General features: G+C 38.5%; 1 protein-coding gene and 1 pseudogene across 3 annotated transcripts in view; one reads left to right on the top strand and one right to left on the bottom strand.

Moving 5' to 3' along the window:
• The window catches only part of FAF1 (Fas associated factor 1), a 485,610-nt gene that overhangs the window by 400,656 nt on the left and 64,700 nt on the right, over nucleotides 1-20,254 (bottom strand). For both annotated transcript variants that reach the window (XM_082429645.1, XM_082429644.1), the window contains exon 2: nucleotides 8,119-8,187. In XM_082429645.1, coding sequence (XP_082285771.1) covers nucleotides 8,119-8,187 — 69 coding nt within the window. The remainder of the gene's footprint in view (nucleotides 1-8,118; nucleotides 8,188-20,254) is intronic.
• On the top strand, nucleotides 8,194-16,381 carry LOC309645722 (proline-rich protein 3 pseudogene; annotated as a pseudogene). The gene has a single exon. The product of its transcript is annotated as a proline-rich protein 3 pseudogene (transcript).

The raw sequence follows: 20,254 nt of genomic DNA, 5'->3' as shown, positions 1-20,254 counted from the left end.
TGAAGCATGTGTTGGGGTGAAGGGAAGGGGAATAATACAGTAAAAGCTAAGTGTTATAAGAGTAGTACCACAACAAGGGATACGAAGCTTCAGAGACAGGTGTCCCTACTGAGAGAAGAGGCTGTTAGGGAATAGAAGGGATTAGACTTCAGGTGAGCCTTAAAGGAAGGATAACATCTAGATGGTCAGCAAGGAAGAGGGGAAAAAATTCATGGGAGATCTAGAAGCAAAAGCTTGGCAGTAGGAATATATATGGCACGTTATAGGCTAGTTTGGCTGTATTAAGTCATACAGGCTCCAGAGTTATGGAAACTCACTCATAATGAAGAGGCAGTAGTAAATGGTAGAGGGCTTTCAACATTAAGCTAAGAAAGATGGCCCAAATTCTGTAACAGAGGAATTCAAAGAACAACTCCACTGTTCAGTTTCCTGTAACTAAAATGGATACAGACAGAGCATAGTTAATCTCAGAGTGCCTTGGTATGTGAAGAACTATGAAACTATGTTTATCACTATTTACCATGAAGAGAGATTTTAAACTTGGCTATGATTTTTTTAAAGACATAGAGCAAGTCTGTGTTTGAGAGAAATCCATCCACAAGAAAGAAAGTATTAGATGAGGACCCCAAAATATATAATTAAAAAATTCCTAAAACATCAAGTTAAAAAAAACCTAAACCAAACAACAAAACACAAAAATAGATTATTAAAAGAGAATGAAGTTGTTAAGAGTAGATCTTAAGCATACTCACCTAGAAAAAAAATTTTTAATAAGAAAAATAAATAAGAGGAAATGAAGAAAATGAGAACCTCGGGATATATAGGAAGGAAATATAAATCTTCTTATGTGAACATTTTAAGTACCATTTTACTTAAAGATAGAAATACAACTAATTTTTTTTAAAAATTATATTACCATTAAGTAGCAAATTATTAAAAATTGTTAGTATAAAAATAAAGTTGTAAAAGTAGGAATTTTAAATGCCATATTATTTTTTCTTTTCCAAGCACACACTGGTTTATGTCAGCTGATCCTTGAAACCAGCAGGAAGAACTGCAAGTCATCACATCTACAGGTGTAACCACTAAACCACTGATTTTGCTGCAATGGTATTTTGTTTAAACCACTTCCAGGAATAGAAATAAATTAGTTAAATATCATATCAAGGCAACTTGTTGAAAAAAACCCCATTTTTAAAATCAAGTTAACTAGTAGGTTAGCAAGCTTTATAAAATATCAAGATCAAACTATATCTGCTTAAACTGAACAATTTTAAAAACAAAACCACTGAAATTTTTATTTTCTTTTAAATGTTCAAATCATAAGTAGCATATACTACTTCTTTCAGAATTAGCATAAAGCCTTCAGCTTAGTTTCATAGCAGTAAGGGGACTCCTTACTACATATTTCATTTAAAGAGTTTAACTGTGCTCTGAAGCACAGGTTAGATAAGTAGTACTAGAAATCAATAAACATTAGCCACATTTCCAAATTTCATTTAACAATGGGCATATCACTTCCTGCTAGGGGATTAACACACCACATTCCTACTAGGTCTTAAAGCCTCTGAACTATTATCTACCATAGGTTTTATAAAAGAGGAGATGTTTGGTTCATGCAATAAAGTAATTCTAGAACTAGATTATATTCAAAGGAAAAGTAACAACATATGAAGCAAAAACCAATGAAAAAATAAGCAGAAAGTCAAGTTGCAGTCCGGGAAAAAATGTGGACCTCAAAGAGTTTTGATTTGATAATGTGAACCACTAACTGTAAGTTTAGTAAACTGAGAACTTCATGTTGGTAAAAACTTAAGTTTTCCTTTGAAAGGGAGAAAACAATTCTTTCATACCCACTTAATTATACATTAAGTAACAGCATTCTTTTATCACACTTAGTTTTCTCCTGAGAGGCAGAACTGATGAAAAATTTCAAATAGGTTGGATATGATGAGCTTTCTTTAGAGTAGAATGGTACAACCAGAAATAAACAGGAGAGAAAAAAAATTTTTTTGAGATGCCAAGAAAAAAATTGCAAAGAAAAGGGTTTATTTGTGAATAATATTTCTCAAAAAGCTACAACGGGAAGAAACCATCTAAATTTTATCCATGAGATAATGAAATCAGCCCAATCCTATTCCTTGCATATCTGGGCCTCCCTCTTTCCTCAAATCTTATGTTTGCCAGATAAGGAACACTGATAGCAGTAAGAGTCATGAGTCTTAATAGCAAAGATTTTTCAAATATCCAAATAATGGAAATGGAAAATAGATTCAAAAGTAAGTATGCTAATAATAAAATCAGTAAAATATTTTATTAAGCAACTACCATGTACCAAGACAAAATTAATAAGAAACGTAATTCCTTTCCTCTAGAATCTTAGAATCTATTTGAAAGCAAAGCATAAACATATTTAAAGTACCATTATGTAACTATAGCAAAAGCTCTTTCACTTGACAATGTGAAATTAGTTGTGAGTGGCAGAAAGAAAAGTATAGGAATTCAGAAAAGAATAACACACTGGGTATAGAAAATTTAATAACCTTAAACTACAATTTTAAAGCTATTAAAATTTTTATGGAGAGACCTGGGCTCAAAATCACAGTTTTACCCCTTATCAGCTGAGTGAGCATGAACAATTTACTTAAATCACTGGGCCTCAGTTTCTCATTTGTAAAATAAAGATAATACCTACCTAACCACCTTTTGGGACTGCTGTGAAGATTAAATGAAATAATGTAGGTAAATCATTTGACATGATAACTAGCACAAAGTAGACCCTCAATAAAAGGAGAGATGGTAGAGGAGGACGGATGATGGCCAAACTACAAACTGAGAAACTGAAAACTTCTGTAGAATTTTAAGGGGCTTACAGTCCCTTGAAAACAAGGGAAACAAAGAAGACTATAGCAAAAGAGGAGAAATTGATAGGATGAGATACTCCTTCACAGTAACATCTCTTTTGTCATAGCAAAGATCTGTGCAAATATAAGCCAGTGTCTAATGGCCACTGATGAAGGGCAGCACTCAATATCTGGCTGCTTTCTGACGACAGAGACTCATTATGTCACTGGTTAGACTAGTTCATTCATAAAACTGCAGGTGTTCATAACACTGTATAAAGTATTGATAGCAAAACAATGCACATTCGAGGAACTCTATAGCCACATCCTGAGTAGGGTAGTAGAAGAAATTGTTCTAAGGCATTTTAGGGTAAGTATTAAAACACATTTCTTCAAAAGTGAAAATTGGTGGAATGGAAATGTCTCAGAGCACCTCAATGAATCTCAAAATGAGACAGATTATGTGCATAATTTTCCTTGGGTTTGACTCTTCAGAGTTATTGACTTTATTATAAGCTTCTATTAATACAAAATTATCTTTGAAGACTAGAAATTCAGTAACAATACAAAATTGGATAGGCTTATTTGTTTCATTTTTGCCCCAAGTTGGGACATGCAGTTAAAGATAAATACAAGCTCTCTGAATAGAGTCTTTCTTCAGCAGAGCAGCTATGTCACCTCAGGCAGCAAATCGGAGCAGAAATTGACTGCAAAGTTCAAAAATCATTTCCTAAGAGCATAGAGTACTTAAAATGTAGTATGGCTAGGTTAATGTTTACTTGTACTTTATTTCACTTAGCACTGGGTTATCAAGTGTACGTCAAATAGCCTTCCCTGGATCTCCTAGAGCTTACTGGAAATTTTAATTTATTGAAGGAGTTTCATATATACAAACCTTCCATGAAACAATTAGCACAGCATCTTGTCTGGCCATTATCTATGTCATAAAGTTGTTCAAAGGATTAATCAAAATGGTATACATACAAGTGTTTCTAACTTATAAAATTCCATTAAAATGTTTACTTGTATTACTATTCATAATTGACTGCTTTTGTAGAATATTAAAAGAAATTAGGACATAAATAGATTCTTCATAAATATTTCATGTATCAGGGATCTTGAGTATAAACCAGCCCAAACCCCTTATTTTATTTGACATTCAGAGAGAAGTAACTTAGCCTAGGCCATACTCAATAAAATAATGACAAGAGTTTTGAAAAGCCAGGGCTCTTGATTCAAGATGAATGCAATGGGTTCACCACTAGAGTTAGCTGCCTCACACTTTGATTACTCAAAATTAACATGAGCTGTACAGATTTCTATTCTCCACTGGCCCAAATTCTTCTATACTGAAAACAGAAAATAAGCAGTGGGTCAATTCTGGAGCCCAGATTTATAATTTACAATATATAGTGATGATGTAGCATGCTTCCATGTAAGAAGGCAATCCTTTGGTAAAAGATTCTAACTGATTGTTAATAATTCCCCCTCAGGTACTCATCTTTCTGGATGTATACTGAAAATACTTGTCTGCAATGAAGGAATCAACTGCAATGACATTAATCTTCTCCTAACTACAAATGCAGGACAATGTGAAAAATGAAAGTCTGAAAAAGATGGAGGTATGGGGACGATTCATGTCAAGTAAATCAGTATCCCAAGATGCTTACCAATAGTATTAAAGTTCATGTTATTTTGTTTTCAGAATTTAGCATTTATAACCCAAACTGCAGTTTCCCCAAAATAAGTAGTCAATTGTAGGGTACTTAAAACATAGGGTTTGGAAGCACTGCTCTGTGGATAGCTATATAACAAAAATGTACAGTATCAGGGAAAGACTAATGACTAAAGTTGCTGGGACTGGGCTATATTTTCATATAGAACACTTTTTTATCTGTGTGTCTAAATCCATAAAATAGCAAAAATATTTGTAATCATTACTTTTTCAGGAAGTTATTCCTATTTCTGAGTATAATATACATGTATAAGAGACCACCTGTCTTATCAATTTTTCAGTACACTTCTCAAAGTCAGACACCATATAGTGTTAACATGTTTTTAAGCTTTCACTGTATCTAGCATAAATCTGGGTATACTGTAAGCATTCAGTACCGACAGAATGAGTTTTCTGTTATTGTACTTTTTTTAATTCATCACAATTCCAGATTGTGATGCCTAACTCACATTCCTCTACACATCTCTAGCAAAATATGCACAAAAACATGGCAGAAGTCTAACTGATATGTACAGAAAATTTAAAATACAGACATGTCCTAAGTTAAAAACTCAAACTATGCAAACTGTTCCACAAGGCCCATAAAATACAAAGCAGTGATAATTATAATTTACAAACACAAAATATAATGCACAGGCAAAATATAAAAAACACCATATAAAAAGTTCCATGATCCTAATGAAAGTTTGAACTAGTAATGGGTTATTCAAAATACTTGCTTTATTTTTTAAAAACCACAATGTAAAGTGAGTGCTGTATAAGAACAAGGGAAATCAGAAATTTTATAAAGCAAGATACTTACACAGCACAGCAAATGTTTACTGTGGATAAAAGTGCATTATTTACACGAAAAGCCAGCTAGGACATATATTTCAAAAGAAAGCCGAAGTTTAAGACTGTGAAAAATAGCCTGATGCTTTTATTTGGGCCCAACACAGGATAAGATTGCATTTCTGCAGAAATACAGCACCAGTGTTTTTAGCTCAAGTGCTATTTTAATATTTTTCCAAAATCAAATAACTCAGAAACAGTTGGAGAATACTTGTACCATTCAATTATTTAACACTATCTGGGAAAAATTCTCTTCTTGCAATACTCTAGATAGATTATTGTACTGAGAAAATATCCAGAACCAATAAATGTTTAACCTTCAAAACTAATGAACATGGACCAATAGAAAGCAGGTAAGGAAAGAACTTACATCCATCCCCCAAAGATGGTAATTCTCGCTTCAGAGACTTGTAGTCCATTACTCCTAGTCTACAACCTCCCTTTACTCCAGCCCATATATCTCTCATCAGCACCATGCAAGAGTGGCTTGGTGGGATTTTTAACCTCAACCAATAATCTGCATCAGCCTCTCCAAGAGATACCCTAAGAATATACATACTAAATAAAGCAATGCTCTTGCTATTGCAAAAGAAGTTTCAAGACAAGAAACCTGGTGATATCATTCCAAATAAGTTGCTGTCCCTTCCCCCACACAGAAATCAGGAATATGTCACTATACTGTGCTTTGTTAAGAGAATAACACAGTGATAAAAGGATGGATTTGAAGTCAGGCCATACAAATATTTGTAAATTTTGACAAGTGCCAGAACACGAAAAAATAAGATAGCACTGGTTTAATGAAACAGGCAATCTTAAAAATTTATATAGTTGGTAGAAATTTAAATTAGTGCAACCATCCTGGAAGGCAATATAACTACAAGTATCCAAAAACCTAAAAATATGTATACAGTTTGACTCAAAAACTCAATTATTAATTGAATTTCTTCTGTGTCTTCTAGGAAAACAATAGGTTAAGTAAGCAAGGATGAATGTACAAGAATGTCCTCTAATGTGTAGAACTCCAAAATACCACAAAAATTCTAAATGTCTAACAGCATAGGACTGAATGGTAAAATTATTATGCCACAACCATACCATGAAGTACCATCCAAACATTAAACATTAAAAAGAATGATGAACAATCACATTTACTTGGATAGAAAGACATTCATGATAGGTTGTTAAGTGAAAAGGGCAGATTACAAAACGGTAGGAATAGAACAATCTAATTTGTATTTTTTTTTTAATTTTAATCATATAATTAAGAGAAAACATTCTGGAATAATATACCCCAAAATTTTAAACAATAAGTATCTCTAAGTGATGGAATTAAGGGTGATTACTAATTTATTCTTTGTAAATTTATACATTTTCTCATTTTTCTATAATGAGTTATTACTTTTACAAGCTGTAAATTTTTTTTATATTTTGAATTTAAAAATTAATAGTGGTAAATCTACACAAAACAAATAGCTTATTAACAGTTGATTATGTAAATCCATGTATGGACTTGAATATACCTACACAACTAATCTCAGCTCTATAATTATACACCTTGAGTTTTGACTTTCAAAAATTAGCACTTCTTCAAAATTCTAATTTAGACTTTTTTCGGATTTCAAAGGTATGGAGAGACCTCTGTGTCATCCTAACACAACCAATACTGTTCCTGTACTGCTGTACAATTTATTTTTAGTTTGCTTTGCAATTGTAAATAAATTACAGTTTTGTCAATGTGCAGTGCTGTGCTGTTCTGGGCCTTGCCTTTTGAGTTACTGCCCACCCCCCTTAAAAAAAACTAAACCACTTCTATAATAAATTGCCTGAAGTTCATAAGGAAAGCCACAGCAGAATGCCACTTCTTTAACAGCTTTAGAAAGGAGTAATCATCAGTGAGACTCCCCACCCCCACCCCAAGAAGTGAAGGAGAAACATCAAGTAGAGTTATTCAGACATTCAAACAAGTCTGATTTTTCTCTCCTTCCAATCTCCACCACAATACTACAGGGGAAGACAAACCTTAATATACAGTCAGAGAAGAGAAGTTTGAAAATAACTTAAATTACCTAAGATTTCATAATAATTTATTAATCTAATACTAAACTAAATAGGAACTTCGTATTAAAAATACGACATTTAGATTTTATTCATTCAGATTAGAATTATAGACGGATTATGTATGGTATGCTGAACTACCTATAAGGAATGTTAAAGACATTCAAAAATACATAAAATTTCATTACCTGTCGTATAAAGAAAAAAGTACTTGAAATAAGTCAGACAGCGAAAGACAAATACTGCATGATCTCACTTACATGTGTAATCTAAAAAGAAAACCAAATCATAAGAACAGAGTAAACTGGTAGTTGGCAGGTGTGGGTGGAGAATGAGTAAAGGTGGTCAAACGGTACAAACTTCCAGTTATAAGATGAATAAGTTCTGGGGATCCAATGTACAGCATAGTAACTATAGTTAAACAATACCGTATTATATACTTGAAAGTTGCTAAAAGAGTAATCTTAAAAGTTCCCACCAAAAAAAAAAAAGAACTATGTGAGGTGATGAATGTGCTAACTAACCTTTCTGTGGCTATCAGTTTGCAATATATATGTATATCAAATCATCACGTTGTACACCTTAAACTTACACAATCTTATATGTCAAGCACATCTCAATAAAGCTGAAAAAAGGAAAAAAGAAAGTACTTACCACTAAGTCCCAATTATTTTGTTCAAGCAATGTAATAGCTTCATCAATGTTTTCAATGCCAGTACATGCCTAAAAACAAAGTAAGTAAGAATTTTAGATAGGATTTTGGGAATGGAGAGGTTAATTAGTGTTAAAAAAAAATAAACAGCATAATGTGTTATTTAAGTTTGAATAGGTAGATGAATAAAGCCAATACACTAAATGCCTAAAACTTCTAAGCATTTTACACAGACGGTTTAAAAATTGTTAATTACAACATAAATTTACATTATACTGAAATAGAAGACAATAAAGTAATAAAATATGTTTAAATGTTGAGCCCTGGAGCCCAGGATGATCTCTATATCTCTAACTGCCCAGAACAACTTTATTAAAGAGCTTCTGATGGACAGCCATGTGTTAAAAATGAACTTCAATCCGTACTTTGTACTTTATACAAAAATTAACTCAAAATAATAACAGATGAAAACCCCGCTGCAGCCATTGCCACAACCACAATGCTGAAGTGCAAGAAGCAGAGTCAGCAGCAGCCCCCACTGCCAGAACAGGAAGAGACTGGAGAGGGATGAAAGTCCCATCGGACCACCCAGCCTCCTGGGCCCTCCCATCATGACCAATGGAAACCCTGGTGACCCCAAATCAGCTCTTCACAGAGGTCCTCCAGGGTCAAGGGGACCAATGATTCCACCACTGCTGAGTCTCCCACCTCCTCCCTGGAGCAGAGGCCGAATTCGGGGAGGGCTGAGCTCCAAATCTGGCTCATATGGTCATAGTTGGTGGAGGGGCTAATGCTAAACTTCCTTTTCCTGGACCAGGCCATGGGGATCCCTCCAGGAAGGCTTTCACAAAGAGCAGAGAAATCCTCAAAGCCTCAAGAGCTGGTCTCTTATCAAGAATACCTGCCCGTCCAAGGATGGACCCCAGGTTATGGAAGGCAGATTCAACCACCTCGTCTGCCGGCACTTTGCCAAAAAGGTCCACTGTTCATATGAGGACTGAGTTCTGTGCCTTCTACCACACAGAGTCCATGGACCTCCTCTGTGAGACTGTGCCTTCCCATCCAGGCTTGAAGGAGCCCTCTGTGATCCAGTGGCCATATACTTCCTTGTGGCCCTGTGATGGCTACTGTGGGGCTGTCCCAACTACCACCCTCAGTCAGTGACACCTATCCCCATGGCCACCTCGCCCATGTGGGGTCCAAAGTTGTGTTTCATCACTGGTGCACGATGTGCACTCTTTCTTCTGATCCAGTCTCCAGAGCCTCATCTTCAGGACCCCATCTTTGCTCCATTCAACTGCCTCCTGGATCCCCTTCCCCCTCGCCAATGGACGGCTGAACAGGAAACCTCTTTAGTGCTGTTTCTTGTTCATCTGTCCACTGAGCCCCCACTGTTGCCCTTGATTCCTGAGAGCCGTAGAGCAGTTTCCTACCACTCTCTTCTTCTAGCTGCTTGTTTTAAGTCCATTATATGTCACAACCCCTACACCCAATGTTGTCACCTGCTCTGTGAAACTCATCAGGTTGTCTGACTTGGGGTCAATTTTAAATGACTGGTACAGAGTTACTCCCTAAAAGGCTACACTTCCTGTTTTGGGGTTTCGTAATTTGTGTGTCAATAGCATGATCACCACTGCTATGGTCTGTGGTCAGTGCAGTTTGTGAAACTGTACGTCCCCTCGTAGCCTTTCTCAGTGTCCACGGCATTTTTGTGACTTCCAACAGTTGAGTACATTCTTCTGCTAAATTGAGTGAGGCCACTGGTACCCTCTAGACTTTCCCCACCTCCCAACATGGGAGAATTATGAAACTTTCCACAAGACTGCCCTCCCTGGCCCTCCCCATTCTTCTTCTAACGTCAGTTTCTCTGGGTTTGACACAGGCCCAAGAGATGTCCTCTAAAGCCTCTGAGGGGCCTACCCTATCTCCTCTCCAGCCCGTTTTACTTAGACTACATCACTGTGAGGCCACCAGCCCTTTTGTTTGAACTCTGTGAATCTCCACTTGGCCTACCTTTGGATAGAACCTGGGCAGTACTCTTGCCCACTTCCAACCTTCTTCTCCTACATCCCTGGCACTGGTTGTTTTCTATGAAAATGGCAGTGAACGGGTTCAGATTTGAACCTGGCCCTGAGGAAATAGGTCAGGAGTTGTGCGGGCAAGAGGGAGGGACGAGAGCCATTGGAGAAGTGAGAATGAATTATTTTCTTAAATTTTTTTATATTAGTTACAAACGCAGTGGAAAATAAATACATACATACCTAAATAAATAAATAAATAACCTAAAGTAAAACCCCAAACTACAAAGCCTCTAGATCTGTGCTGTCAGATATGGTAGCTACTAGACAGATATTGCTAATGAGCCCTTGAAATGTGGCTCAACTGAGTTAAGATGTGTTGCATTAAATACACACCAGTGTAGGACTTAGTACAAAAACAAAAATGTAAAGTGTCTCAATAATTTTTCTAGTGAATAAATGTTGAAACGATCATTTAAAATATATTAGCTTAAATAAAACACAAATGTTTAAGTTAATTTCACCTGTTTCTTTTACATTTTATGCTTCTTAATGTGGATACTAAAAAACTTTTAATTACATATATGACTCATTCAATTTCTAATGCCATTCTAGAAAAAAACATAGAAGGAAATTGTTGTGACATTTAGATTCAACAGCAAAAGTACAATCCAAAAAATCGATAAAGTGGACTTTATTAAGAATACTACTCAGAAATTTCCTGGCAGTTCAGTGATTAGGACTCCACACTTTCACTGCCAAGGGCCCAGGTTCGATCCCTGGTCAGGAAACTAGGATCCCACAAGCTGCGTGGTGAGGCCAAAAAAGAATAAATAAAGAGAAGCTTTTTAAAAAAAGAACTACTGCTCTTCGAAAGACACTGTTAAGAGAATGAAAAGGCAAGCCACACGCTGGGAGAAAATATCTGCAAAACACATGTAACAGAGGACTAATAACCAGAATATAAGAATTTTAAATTCTCAAAAAACTCAGTTTAGATAAATTGTAAGTAGCAAAAGATTTTAGCAGAAACTTCACCAAAGACGATATACATATGAGAATAAGGACATGAAAAAACACTCAACATCATTAGTCATTAGGGAAATGCAGAAAAACAGAGAGATACCATTTCCATATGTTAGAGTGACAAAAGCCCAAAATACAAACAATATCAAGTGATGGTAAGGATGCAGAAAAACTGGAACTCTCATATACTGTTGGGGAGTAACCAAAATGATATAGCCGCTCTGGAAAACAGTGCTAACAGATGATCAGTTTCTTAGAAAGTTATGACACAGTAATCCCACTCCTAGGTACTTATCTAAAAGAAATAAAAACTTATGTTCACATGAAAATTATACATGAATGTTTATAACAGCTTTATTTATAATCGCTGAAAACAGACCACACCCCAAATGGCCTTCAACTGTACATTCATACAATAGAAAACTACTCAGCAACAAAAATGAACAAATTACTAACAACACAAAACAATGTGGATAAACCTCAAATGCTAAGTAAAAGCGTGACTCAAAAGGCTACACATTGTATGATTCCATTTATATGGCACTCTAAAAAAGGCAAAGTTAAAAGAACAGGAGACATATTAATGATTACTAGGGTTATCAGGTGGGAACAGGGGTTGACTACAAACACCAAGAGGGAATTTTGCAGGGTAAAGGAACAGTTTGAACTCTGAATAACATACAAAAGCAACAAAAGGCAACCAAGTAAGACATTTAAAAATGCAATCTTCAACTTAAGCTACATGAAAAGACAAGGATAAACCAAAGGCTCCAAAGTACTAACAAAAGCTACTAAGAACAGTTAAGGTAGGGCAGAAGTTACACAGAAGGAAGCAGAAAGAAAAACTACAGGGAGTGCAGAGCAAGCCTAACAGCAGCAATTATCAGAAAGCACAAGCAAAAGTACACCTCCTTCAATGACATCACCATTTGTCTTCAAAAAAAACCACAAAACACAGTGGAGGACGTAGTTCCAAGAGCCCATCCCTCCACAGAAACATGAAAAAATTGAGCAAAAACTGTCAGAATCAAATTTGCCAAAACTCTGGAAAACAGTCAAAGCTATACGTCAACCAAGCAAATGATGAAACAAGAAAAAGGTGACTTATTATAAAAACAGTATGAAAACCCTGAGGCATTTTTATTTCCCCTTCTTCATTCTTGGCTCCAGAGCAGTCTTGAATGCACTAGCCTACATTCCAATGGTTGGACCCTGGACCCTGACTCTAGAGGGAGCCGAGAAGACTTTGTTCTCAAAGAATGTTTGTCTCTTGTGACCTATCGGGCTACCTGAAGGACTGACTGAAGGCACTCTCCTTTGTTTCATCAACTTGGATCTCACTTAAGACAGAAAAGTAGCTATCAGGGGGCAATTCTTCAAAAACACTTTAAGGCTGGGGCTTCCCTGTTGGCACAATGGTTAAGAATCTGCCTGGGGACATGGGTTCGATCCCTGGTCTGGGAAGGTGCCACATGCCGCGGAGCAACTAAGCCCATGCACCAAAACTACTGAGCCTGGGCTATAGAGCCCGCAAACCATAACCACTGAGCCCACACACCACAACTACTGGAGCCTGAGCACCCTAGAGCCCGTGTGCCGCAACTACTGAGCCCACGTGCTGCAACTACTGAAGCCTGTGCACTCTAGGGCCTGCGTGCCACAACTACTGAATGTGCATACCACAACTACTGAGCCTGTGTGCTGCAACTACTGAAGCCCACGTGTCCAGAGCCTGTGCTCCGCAACAAGAGAAGCCACTGCAATGAGAAGCCCATGCACCATGATGAAGAGTAGTCCCCACTCACCACAACTAGAGAAAGCCCACACACAGCAACAAAGACCCAAAGCAGCCAAAAATAAATAAACTTAAAAAAAAAAAACACTTTAAGGCAAATGAAAAATCCACCGCCACCTGCGACAAAATCTTACAGTTGAGTCGAACGACAGACACGTCCAAAACCTGGAGGAAAAGCTGCAAAGTGAGTTTCTTTGGGAAATTAGGGCACTCAAAAACATTTGGGCAATTTAGAAGGGCAGGCACATGTCCGAGGCAGGACACCTACTCAGAGAAAACTACTGGCTCATCTCTACGCTCAGCAAAAGCAGGAAGTTTAAACAGCCTAGCTGAGTGTTAAGAGTGCCCCAACACAGAGCCAGTCTACAAGGGCTAGGAAAGGATTTTCTTCCTTCTCTTCTTTTTCTTTCTTCTTATTTTCTTTTTTACTCTACATGTTCAAGAAATCTCTCTCACAACATTAGCAGACCACAACTAAAGAAAAAGAGATTTCAGACACTGTTACATACTAAATGTTTATGTTCCCCCACCCCCCTCAAATTTATATGTTGAAGCCCTAAGGCCCAGCGTGATGATACACTGAGATGAGCCTTTGGGAGGTAATTAGGTTTAGATGAGGTCATAAAGGTGTGTAACAGCGAAGAGCCAATTTTGACTCCATGTTGTATCTGTTTCTTTGACTTTAACCTTTGCCTTTCATTGATTTTGTTATTATAATCATACATGATGGCCTGCCTCAGGGAACCCTGCACCTCTGCCTGAATGTTAAACTAAAGTGCATCTGTTTAGCTCAAAGGGAGACAATCTGACCCTGCCCACCTGTGAATGGCTGCAGAAAAGAAGAAATTAACACATCCCCTCCTATTCTGCAAGATAAATGGCCTTTTTACTTTACTTCCTCACCTCCTCTCCCTCTCTGTTCTATAAAAGAAACTGGCATCTAGACCCCAATAAGATGGTTATTTTGAGACATTATTCTGCCACCTTCTCGGTCTGCCGGCTTTCCGAATAAAGTCGCTATTCCTTGTCTCAACACCTCGTCTCCCGATTTATTAGCCTGTCATGTGGCGAGCAGAGTGAACTTGCACTCGGTGGAGCCCTCAGGATGGAATTAGTGCCCCTTATAAGAAGAGACAAAGAGAGGCTGCTCTTGCTCTCTCATCTCTTTCTCAATGCCATGTGAGAACAAAGAGATAAGTGGCCATCTGCAAGTTAGGAAGAGAGTTCTCACCAGAATCCAACCATGCTTGCACCCTGATCTCAGACTTCCAGCCTTCAGAACTGTGAACAAATAGATTTATGTTCTTTGGTATTTTGTTATGGTAGCCTGAGCAGATTAAGACAGAAACCACTCATGACGAAAAAAATTTACAAAAATAGTTTAGAAAAGTCACTAAACAAACAGAAAATAACAACCCATAGAGAGCACCAAAAACAAACCATGAGTAATGGGGAAGAATCTGATTTCCAGAGTTATCACACTGTAATATTTTAAATGTCCACTTTTCAAAAACAAATTGTGAGGCATTCAGGGAAACAAAAAATATGGTCCATTCAAAGGAGAAATTAGTAGAAACTGTCTGTGATGGAAGAACAGACATCAGACTTACTAGACAAAGACTTTCAATCACTATCTTAAATATGCTCAAAGAGCTCAAAGAAACCATGGAAAAAGAACTAATGAAAACCAGAAGGATGACATATCAACAAATAGAGAATATCAATAAAGATTATTTTACAAAACAACAGAAAAAATCTAGAACTGAATAGTACAATAACTGAAATGAAAAATTAGCTACAGGATTTTAAGAGCAACTTTAGGCAGGCAGAAGAAAGATCAGAGAACTTGAGGATAGGTCAACTAAAATTATCCAGTCTCAGAAGCATGAAGAAAAATGAACAGAGCCTAAGAGATATATGGGACCCCACCAAGTGTACCAACATATGCATAACAGGGAGTCTCAGAAGGAAAAGAAGGAGCAGAAAAAATAATTGAAGAAATAATAGCTGAAAACTTCCCAAATTTGATAAAAGACAAGAAACTACATATTCAAGAAGTTCAATAGGTTCCAAGAAGGATAAATACAAAGACACCCATACCAAAACACATTATGATAAGCTATCAAAAGCCAAAGAGAATCTTGAAAATAACAAAAGAAAAGTATTTCATGTACAAAGAATCCTCAGTAAGATTAAAAGCTAATTTCTCATCAGAAACTATAAAGGCCAGAAGGGATAACATATTTAAAATGAAAAACAAAAACTGTAAACAAACAACAAAAAAACTGTCCTTCAAAACTGAAGGAGAGGGCTTCCCCGTTGGCGCAGTGGTTGAGAATCTGCCTGCTAATGCAGGGGACACGGGTTCGAGCCCTGGTCTGGGAAGATCCCACATGCCGCGGAGCAACTAGGCCCGTGAGCCACAACTACTGAGCCTGCGCATCTGGAGCCTGTGCTCCGCAACGAGAGGCCGTGATAGTGAGAGGCCCGCGCATCGCGATGAAGAGTGGCCCCCGCTTGCCACAACTGGAGAAAGCCCTCGCACAGAAATGAAGACCCAACACAACCAAAAATAAATAATAAATAAATAATTTTTAAAAAAAAACTGAAGGAGAAATAAAGACACTCTTAGATAAACAAAAGCTGAAGGAATCTGTCACTACTAGACCTATGCTACAAGAAGTGCTAAATGAGAAATGAAAAGATACCAGACAGTCACTGGAAGCTACACAAAGAAATAAATAACACTGGTAAACGTTAAGTACACAGGTAAATATATTGGGTGGGCCAAAAAGTGCCTTTGGTTTTTTAAGTAAAAATAAAAGACACATTTTTCATTTTCACCAAGAACTTTATTGAACAACGTATTCACTCTTTTGTTCCACTACCTTCTGCCATTTTTCAGGCAACTCCATAATTCCGTCTTCCCCAAACTTTTTATCTTTTTGAGCAAAGAACCATTCCAGGTACCTTTTACAGTCTTCCAGGGGACTGAAATATTTTCCATTAAGAGAATTTTGGAAAGACCGAAATAAACGGAAATCCGAAGGTGCAATGTCTTGTGAATATGGCGGATGAATCAGAACTTCCCAGCCAAGCTGTAACAGTTTTTGCCTGGTCATCAAAGAAACATGCAGTCTTGCATTATCTCAATGGAAGATTAGGTGTTTTTTGTTGACTAATTCTGGATGCTTTTAGTAGAGTGCCACTTTCAGTTGGTCTAGTTGGGAGTAGTACTTGTTGGAATTAATCGTTTGGTTTTCCAGAGGCAGCTCATAATAGAGGACTCCCTTCCAATCCCACCATATTCACAGCATCACCTTCTTTGGATGAAGACCAGTTTTTGATGTGGTTGGTAGTGGTTCATTTTGCTTGTCCCATGATCTCTTCCATTCCACATTGTTGTACAGTATCCACTTTTCATCGCCTGTCACAATTTGTTATAAAAACGGAACACTTTCATTACGTTTCAGTAGAGAATCACATGCGCAAATATGGTCAAGAAGGTTTTTTTCACTTAACTTATGTGGAACCGAAACATCAAAGTGATTCACACAACCAAGCTGATGCAAATGATTTTCAGCATTTGACTTGGATATTTTGAGTATGTTGGCTATGTCCTGCGTGGTATATATAACGTTGATTGTTCTCAATTATTGTTTTCATTTGATTGTTATCAACGTCAACTAGTCTACCCAACCACAGAGCATCAACCAGCGAGAAATCTCCAGCATGTAACTTCGCAAACCACTTTTCACATATTCAATCAGTCACAGCACCTTCTCCATATACTGCATAAATCTTTTTGTGCATTTCAGTTGCGTTTTTACCTTTCCTGAAATAATAAAGCATAATATGCCAAAAATGTTGCTTTTTTCCTTCCATCTTCAATATTAAAATGGCTACACATCCCTGGTGGCACAGTGGTTGAGAATCTGCCTGCCAATGCAGGGGACATGGGTTCGAGCCCTGGTCTGGGAAGATCCCACATGCCACGGAGCAACTGGGCCCGTGAGCCACAATTACTGAGCCTGCGCGTCTGGAGCCTGTGCTCCGCAACAAGAGAGGCTGCGACAGTGAGAGGCCCGCGCACCGCGGTGAAGAGTGGCCCCCGCTTGCCACAACTAGAGAAAGCCCTCGCACAGAAACGAAGACCCAGCACAGCCATAAATAAATAAATAAATAAATAAATAAATAATAAAATGGCTACACAAAAATTCACCAATTTTGATGTCTTTTTTTAAATGCACGCTGATATGACAGCTGTCACATACAATCTAACAAAATTGTTTCAAATGAAATTAAGCCAACTAAGTGCTACTAGAGCCATCTTACAGAACAAAAATGAACGAACCTTTTGGCCCATCCAGTAAAAGCCAGTATTATTGTGCTTTTGGTTTGTAACTCCTCTTTTTTTCTGTATGATTTAACAGAAAAATGCGTAAAACAATAATTACAAAATGATGTTAATGGGCATATAATGTATAAAGATGCAAGATATGATTACAACATAAAGGAAAAAAGAGAGGAGCGTAGTTGTATACTGTTGAAGTCGGTATTAATTCAAAATAGGTTGTTATAAATAGAAGGGGTTACTTGTAATTCGTAGAGCAACCACTAAAAAAAACTAAAAAATATACATAAAAGGAAATGAGAAAGGAATCAAAACAGTACAATACAAAAAAGTCAAACACAAATGGCGGAAATGAAGGAACTGAGCAGGGAAGAAAAATATAACACATAAAAAACAACCTTTTATGATAAAAACACTTAACTACGAATAAAAGGGAACTTCTTTAACATGATAAAACACATTTATGAAAAACCCAGAACTAACATCATACTCAATCATGAAAGAATAAAAGCCTTTATTTACTGTATGATCAGGAACAAGATAAGAATGCCCACTTTTGCCACTTCTATGCAACATTATATTGGGAATTCTAGCCAGATCAATTAGGCAAGAAAAAGGAAATTAAAGACATAGAAACTGGAATAGAAGTAAAATATCCCTATTCCCAGATGTCATGATCTTATACAAAATCCTAAGGAATTCACACACACACACACACACACACACACACACACACACACACACAAAACAAACAAAAACTATGAGAACTAATAAATTCAGCAAAGTTGCAGGATAAAAGATCAACACACGAAACTCAGTAATATTTCTATATACCAGCAAAGAACAATCTGAAAAGGATGTTAAGAAAATAATTCTGGGGCTTCCCTGGTGGCACAGTGGTTCAGAATCCGCCTACCAATGCAGGGGAGACAGGTTCGAGCCCTGGTCCGGGAAGATCCCACATGCCGTGGAGCAACTAAGCCCATGCTCCACAACTACTGAGCCTGCGCTCTAGAGCCTGCGAGCCACACCTACTGAACCCAGCGCGCCTAGAGCCCATGCTCTGCAACAAGAGAATCCACCACAGTGAGAAGCCCACGCACTGCAACGAAGAGTAGCTCCTGCTCGCCACAACTAGAGAAAGCCCGCGCGCAGCAACAAAGACCAAACGCAGCCATAAATAAATAAATAAATAAATGTAAAAAGAGAGAGAGAACAATACTACCCAAAGTAATCTACAGATTCAATGCAATCCCTATCAAAATTCCAATAGCGTTTTTTGTAGAAATGGAAGAAGCTGACTCTCAAATTCATATAGAACTACAAGGGATCCATAATAGTGAAAACAATCTATGAAAAAAAAATCAAAGTTGAAAGACTCGGGGGGCTTCCCTGGTGGCGCAGTGGTTAAGAATCTGCCTGCCAATGCATGGGACATGGGTTCAAGCCCTGGTCCAGGAAGATCCCACGTGCCGTGGAGCAACTAAGCCCATGCGCCACAACTACTGAAGCCCACGTGCCTAGAGCCTGTGCTTCGCAACAATAGAAGCCCCCACAATGAGAAGCCCGCGCACCACAATGAAGAGTAGCCCCCACTCGCTGCAACTAGAGAAAACCCTTGTGCAGCAAAGAAGACTCAATGCAGCCAAAAATAAAATTAATTAATTAATTAAAAGAAAAAAAAGTTGAAAGACTCACCCTTCCTGACTTCAAAACTTACTACAGCTGAAGGGATTAGCGCACAACAGCTGGCTGGGAGGGAGACCGGGAAAAAGTCTGCAGCTGCCGAAGAGGCAAGAGACTTTTTCTTGCCTCTTTGTTTCGCGGCGCGCAAGGAGAGGGGATTCAGAGTGCCGCCTAAACGAACTCCAGAGAAAGGCGCGAGCCGCGGCGATCAGCACGGACCCCAGAGACGGGCGTGAGACGCTGGGGCTGCTGCTGCCGCCTCCAAAAAGCCTGTGTGTGAGCACAGGTCACTCTCCACATCGCCCCTCCCGGGAGCCTGTGCAGCCCGCCACTGCCAGGGTCCCGTGATCCGGGGACAAGTTCCCCGGGAGAACGCACTGCCCACCTCAGGCTGGTGCAACGTCACGCCGGCCTCGGCCGCCGCAGGCTCACCCCGCCTCCTCTGTACACCTCCCTCCCCGTGGCCTGAGTGAGCCAGAGCCCCCGAAGCAGCTGCTCCTTTAACCCCGTCCTGTCTGTGCGGGGAATAGACGCCCTCAGGCGACCTACACGCAGAGGCGGGTCCAAATCCAAAGCTGAACCCCAGGAACTGTGCGAACAGGGAAGATAAGGGGAAATCTCTCCCAGCAGCCTTAGAAGCAGCGGATTAAAACTCCACAAACAACTTGATGTGCCTGCATCTGGTGAATACCTGAATAGACAACGAATCATCCCAAATTCAGGAGGTGGACTTTGGGAGCAGGATATATTAATTTTTCCCCTTTTCCTTTATTTGTGAGTGTATATGTATATGCTTCTGGGTGCGATTTTGTCTGTATAGCTTTGCTTTACAATAGCTTTATTTTACTTCACTATATTATAGCCTCTTTCTTTCTTTCTTTCTTTCTTTCTATTTTTTCTCCCTTTTACTCTGAGCCGTGTGGACGAAAGGCTCTTGGTGCTCCAGCCAGGCATCAGGGCCGTGCCTCTGAGGTGGGAGAGCCAACTTCAGGACACTGGTCCACAAGAGACCTCCCAGCTTCACGTAATACCAAACGGCAAAAATCTCTCAGAGATCTCCATCTCAACATCAAGACCCAGCTTCACTCAACGACCAGCAAGCTACAGTGCTGGACACCCTATGCCAAACAACTAGCAAGACAGGAACACAGCCCCATCCATTAGCAGAGAGGCTGCCTAAAATCATAATAAGGCCACAGACACCCCAAAATACACCACCAGACGTGGACGTGCCCACCAGAAAGACAAGATCCAACCTC

The sequence above is a fragment of the Balaenoptera physalus genome, assembly GCF_965194825.1.
Source record: "Balaenoptera physalus genome assembly, chromosome: 1".
NCBI classification, from domain to species: domain Eukaryota; kingdom Metazoa; phylum Chordata; class Mammalia; order Artiodactyla; family Balaenopteridae; genus Balaenoptera; species Balaenoptera physalus.
Note: the sequence above shows the minus strand (reverse complement) of the source record. Positions and strands in the feature narration are given on the sequence as shown.